The 5,654-nt window shown below is 44.4% G+C and overlaps 2 protein-coding genes across 4 annotated transcripts in view; one reads left to right on the top strand and one right to left on the bottom strand.

Annotated features, from left to right (window-relative positions):
• Positions 1-795, bottom strand: part of LOC106806388 (solute carrier organic anion transporter family member 5A1-like) — a 58,572-nt gene extending 57,777 nt beyond the window's left edge. Inside the window, exon 1 of the mRNA XM_014808310.1 lies at positions 708-795. The gene's annotated coding sequence lies outside the window, so the exon portion shown is untranslated. The remainder of the gene's footprint in view (positions 1-707) is intronic.
• The window catches only part of LOC106806389 (protein phosphatase 1 regulatory subunit 3C-like), a 17,726-nt gene extending 14,471 nt beyond the window's left edge, over positions 1-3,255 (top strand). Inside the window, exons 1-3 of one of the 3 annotated variants that reach the window (XR_001393539.1) lie at positions 896-1,052; positions 1,230-2,340; positions 2,668-3,255. Coding sequence is in view for 2 of the 3 variants with exons in the window: in XM_014808313.1 (XP_014663799.1) it covers positions 898-1,052; positions 1,230-2,289 (1,215 nt within the window). In the remaining variant the exon portion in view is untranslated. Of the gene's footprint in view, positions 1-895; positions 1,053-1,229 lie in introns of those variants that run through there. The other 2 variants (XM_014808313.1, XM_014808314.1) reach the window with 2 other exon arrangements.
• The last annotated feature ends 2,399 nt before the right edge of the window (positions 3,256-5,654 follow it).

A 5,654-nucleotide genomic window follows, 5' to 3' on the forward strand; every position in this document is an offset into this window, starting at 1 on the left:
TGTGTGTGTGTGCGCGTTTGTGTGTGGTGTGTGTGTGCGTGCGTGTAGTGTCTGTGTGTTTATGCGCGCGCGCATATATGTGTATGTGTTTGTGTATGTGTGTGTGTGTTTATGCGTGTGTGCGTGTGTGTGTGTGTGTGCGCGAATTTGTGTGTGTGTGTGTGTTGTGTGTGTATGTGTGTGTGGGTGTGTGTGTGTGTGTGTGTGTGTGTGCGTGTGTGTGTCTGTGTATGTCTAACAGAAGTTCTGACCACCTAACGGGCATGGACTAGTTGACTCCAATTGGTCCAGGCCCCTTCCCTATCCATACATAAACGAAATGCTGAAGTTTTTTCGAGAAGTTCCTGTGGAGAACCATGTAGTCTGTATTAATATAATATTACTATATTATAATATTATTATATTATATAATATTAATAATATTACTAGTAGTAGTACTAGTAGTAATAATATATGACTACAAATTGACAAGTACACTTCACTTGCAAAGCAACCTAGCTAACCTAGTAGTACTAGTACTAGTAGTACTACTACTACTAGTACTAGTAAGTAGTAGTAGTAGTTAGCTCCAAGAAACGGTATCGCTAGGGTTAGGATACCCTAGGTAGGTGTATAGACAATCCGTCGCACAGCCTGGTCGGGCTATAGTACTAGTAGTAGTACTACTAGTACTACTAGTTTACTAGTAGTAGTAGTACTAGTAGTACCTGAGCGAGTAATATATTAACTCGGAGCCCACAAGCACCTAGGCTATGAACCAAATCGACCACAATGAGTCACCGAATATTCGTGTACTATGCATTGTTCCACCGGCGTTAAAAAAAAGTCGAAAGGTGCAATATAAAATTGAAACGGAGAATACGAACATTTATTGTTTACAATTACGTGCCGGTAAGCATGATGACACCTAGAGGTCAACGTGACGCTGTCACTATTCACAGAGTAAGTAGTAGCCGGCGACGCTCGAACCCATCTATTTACGGTCACGAGATTCCGCGAGAAACTGACGTCATAGCTCATATGGTTCTTGACTTCGCCCTGCAGTTCAATTTGTACCTATAATTAGGCTATATATACAATCTTGAAACGTCATTGAGTATATAGATTTAATATAAATAACGTCAACGTATATACTGCCATGCCATGTTCTCGAACGACCGCGATGCAACGCGCCTCTGCATACCCAGGAACCTTTCGTATTGCTCGTGTTGTGTTCCGACTGTTCGCAGGTCTGTGAAACCGCCGCTACTATTTAGAGGGTGCTATCGAGAAATGGAAGAAGATGATCCAGCTAGCCATGTTGATTGCGCCGGTAGTCCAGTAGCTACATGTAGCCCACGCAGTGGTAGCGACGGTGTGGACACCGACTGCAATCCGTACGACGGCGGTGTCGGACTTCAGACGACGGACGACGAGAGCGAGGTATCAGAGACGAAAGCCAATGGTGAAGAAGTCGACTGCAAGAAATGTGATACTGATAGTGATAGCGGTAAGCGCGTGGTTAGCGACGATCTGGACAGGCGAATCAATAAGCTGCTAATATCTTTATCCACGGAGGACTCCCCGTTTGGCGCGCAGCTGACTGACAGCCCGCTGAGCCCGACCAGCCCCACCGATGACCACGAGTTCCGCGTCGCAAACTTTCAGAAGATCCGCAGCTCGTCGCTGAAATGCGCAACGAAGAAGGACATCACGCCGAGCAGGAAGAAGGTGGTCCGCTTCGCCGACGCTCTCGGCCTCGACCTCGCGTCCATCCGGCACATCGTGCGTGCCGAAATGCCGCCGCACATTCCCGCGCGCATCATGGTGCCGCTCCGGCAGTCGGCGGCCCTGTTCGACCCGCATCGGAACGTCGATCCCGCCAGCAAGTACCTCACGGCCAACTTCTCGCAGCCCGGCGCATCGTTTGGATTTCTCGACCGCGTGCACGAGAAGAAGGTATGCCTCGAGAACTGCATCATCACCGATCGAACACTATCCTGTACGGTGCGCGTCGCCAACATCGGCTTTCACAAGACGGTGCTCGTGCGCTACACGCTGGATGGCTGGAAGACGCGGCAGGATATCAACGCGATGTACATCCGCGGCTCGTGCGACGGACCTACCGACAGGTACATCTTCAGTCTCGTTGTGCCGGCCGACATGGAAATTGGAGCCCGGGTCGAGGTCGCGATCTTATACATAGTCAACGGGGAGTCCTACTGGGACAATAACTACGGTGTCAACTATCGGGTGGAGATGTACATGACGGCATCGTTGCATAACGACGACTTAATGAGCTTCCTGTGAGCGACAAGGTGCTTCAAGGTGTGCGCATAGACAGCTGTTTGTCGCCGCTAGGTGTGTATAGGTGTTCATTCGCGTACCCTGCTTTACATGCAATGTGTGCGCCAAGTCAGCTGCAGGGTCACCAGCATGTAACTAACTGCCAATGCATTGTGCTGTACCTTGTCTGGTTTGATCATACAGTCAGGTATATAGCGATACCTATGATCAGACCGTGAAGGTATAAATAGGGTAGCTATTCATAAATCTTATGTTCCCATTGGAACATTATTCTATTATGCCTATTACTGCAAGGTGGCTGTGCCATTGCCAGTAGTGAGTTTTTTCCTTACTACCATGGCATTTTGTAGACGTAATCTAGGAACAATTTATTCGTTATAGAGTGACGTTTAGGTTTAACAGCATCAATGCATTTCGACTGTGAACCGCCCCGTATCTTCTCTGAGTGTACCTGCAAGTAGGTGCGCAGGGAGTTTTACCGACGTACGCGAGCAGTTGGATATGAAGCGGTATTGCATAGACGATGTATACGCTACATATCAGCTACAGCTTCTGCTACAGTAGTACTTGCGCATACTGCACTAGCAAAACGTGCACCGAATGAGGAGAGAGCTGACGCGGAGAGATGAGGAGAGGTGTTGGCAAGCATGGACAAAAAGGCAGCAACCGGCGGCAGGGAACCGAGAAAGAAAGAGAGGAAGACAATGCAAGGAAATTGGGATCATGGATCATAAACACATAGAAAGAATATACATATGCTCAAGCGTAATAATACATGTAATGTTAATATAATAACAATAATACATGTATTATAGCTCTTGATATGCTATTTCTGCATATGTATCAATGCATTGTTGTACAGAGTAGCTTGACCCAGATTCTGTAGAATGTTATTGATGTCATCAAGAGCTAATAATACCTAAGAGTGTACAAAGGAAAAACGGGAAAATAGTGCTATTTCACGACATGTTTATTCTACTTTGCCTGCGAGTCTAGAATAATTTTATGGTATTGCATTAAGCAGAATTCTTTGCTCTCTAAAACAAGACCAACCGCTTGTTAATAAGAAGATATTGGCTCGTAAACTTCCCCTCCCACAGGCCTCACGGTGCCTCGAATCCACATCAGTCAGCAACCTACTCGCCCCTAAGCATTTTGGCTATCGTTTCCGTCACCGCTTGGAGCGCTGATAATTGATGTCACATGCCCAAATTTGGTACTCTTACTACACCATATAGTAACTGAGCTGCGTTGTAGAGACTTAATTTAGAAAACATTGCCGACTCCGGGCATTAGTTGTGCTAGGAAAGATAATGGGAGATAAGGGCATAGGCGGGCCCCCGAAAGTCACCTATGATAACCGAAACGCCGTTCATTCATAAAGTTATCGCGGAAAAACCGAACTCACGAAGCCACCTTAGCGGCGAGTAGGTTGCTGACTGATGTGGATTCGAGGCGCCGTGAGGCCTGTGGGAGGGGATGTTTACGAGCCAATATCTCAGCCTAGGAGTATCGTATTGACAAGCGGTTGGTCTTGTTTTAGAGAGCAAAGAATACCATAAAATTATCCTAGACTCGTAGGCAAAGTAGAATAATCATGTCGTGAAATAGCACTATTTTCCAGTTTTGCCGTTGTACACTCTAGGTATTATTAGCTCTTGATGTTATGCAATTCCAGAGCTGATATCTGTGTACAATGTTCAAATCAACCTATTTCCAGCTTATTTATAGATAAAAAAAATGTGCAGCGATAGATTATTATTTTAAAAGCTAGTGGTGAACTATTTTGCTTTAACTGTATTTGGTAATTATGAAATTCGAATGCTATAAAAAGATGAAGCAATATTAGTGAGTACTGAAGCCTTTCTTAAATTCTTGTGATACATTTTTCGTGCATAACTTATTTTTTCTGTGTCTAAAACATTACACTTCGCGTTTGCCTAATTATGTCCCAGGCTTCACGGGCCTTGGGTATTGTGTGTTACTAAAACCTCAAGCGTATGCGGCATGAAATTGTTTACAGCATACTTGAGTATTCTGTGTATGATAGTCATTGCCAAAAGCCGTACTCAATTACTTCACTCACGCGTACTTGTTATGATGGCTTATCTTTACGACTAACCACCCGGTGTCATTGTTTACACATAGAGTTCCATGTACATACGTTAATAAATGGACAATGGTCATGTTAAGTTTGAAATCAACAGTATATGTTTGTATTGTATACACCGTTTGTTACTTTGTATATTCAAGGGGCTAATGCCATACAGTAGCTGTCAATACACTGACATGTTCAGTGAATCTGCGTTGGGTAATCTGCAGAAGTGAGATATATCAAGTACGTGGTTAGTTTTGTTTCCCGTTGACCGGTTAATGTTTCAACATCTTCCTGGAACCTCATTCTCCATCCGGGTTTAGGCATATTTTCTTTTGGTACTGTATTTATTCCTAGTATGTCGACACGGATATTCTTTTTTCGGTTACAAATTGCCAAGCAGATTGTGTGAAATTGATCGGTGACAATCACATCCACGTTGTACTTCGCTGATCACTTTTCTGTTCTAGGTAAAGCTGGGTTTACACTACCGACTTTATGTTGGCAAGTTGGACCAACTTTCCAATTCGCCAACTCCGAGTTGGCGAAAATAGAACATGTTCTAATCTCCATATTAGTTGCTACTGATCGGTTGGTCACGCAACTTTTGCGTTTACACTGCCAATTGCCAGTTGTATAGTTTGGAAGTTGGTCCAATTCGCCAATTCGCCAACACAAAGTTGGTAGTGTAAACCCAGGTGTAATACTGACACAGTCAAGCGTTCTACCAATATAGCTAGAGTACCCTATTCATACGACATTCCTAAAGAGATCAAATAAGGTGATTACAGAGTATAACAATGAAAGTTTAAAGATTGTTGCCTAGCTAGAAAGTAAAATAAAATAAAATGTAGATTGGATTTTATATCGGACTGTAAACCGGGCGCAGGCGAGGGCAAAGAAAACATGTTAGAAGACATGTTAAAACATGTTAGAAGAGCTGAGAGAGTCTATGTCCCCCGGGGTACTGCCGGAACGTACCCTAGGTACGTTCCGGCAGTACCCTGGTCCCTGGAGCACATAGACCTTATGAGCGTTAGAAGAACAAACATGTTAGAGCGATCGCCATTACTTGCTTGCTTGCTTTCTTGGATGAATGGATAGATAACTCTCTATCGTGATAAGGATCCAGTCAAACAGGCCAAGGTTAGATCTGTGGAGCGTGCGATGTAGTCAAGTTTTTTTGTGACAACAAATGCAGTGCAGACCGCACGTAACGCTAGCAGTTCGTTGATTGTCTATTGCAAGTTGCCAATCTCGAGGTTACCGTTAG

The sequence above is a fragment of the Priapulus caudatus genome, unplaced genomic scaffold (assembly GCF_000485595.1).
Source record: "Priapulus caudatus unplaced genomic scaffold, Priapulus_caudatus-5.0.1 Scaffold157, whole genome shotgun sequence".
NCBI lineage: Eukaryota > Metazoa > Priapulida > Priapulimorpha > Priapulimorphida > Priapulidae > Priapulus > Priapulus caudatus.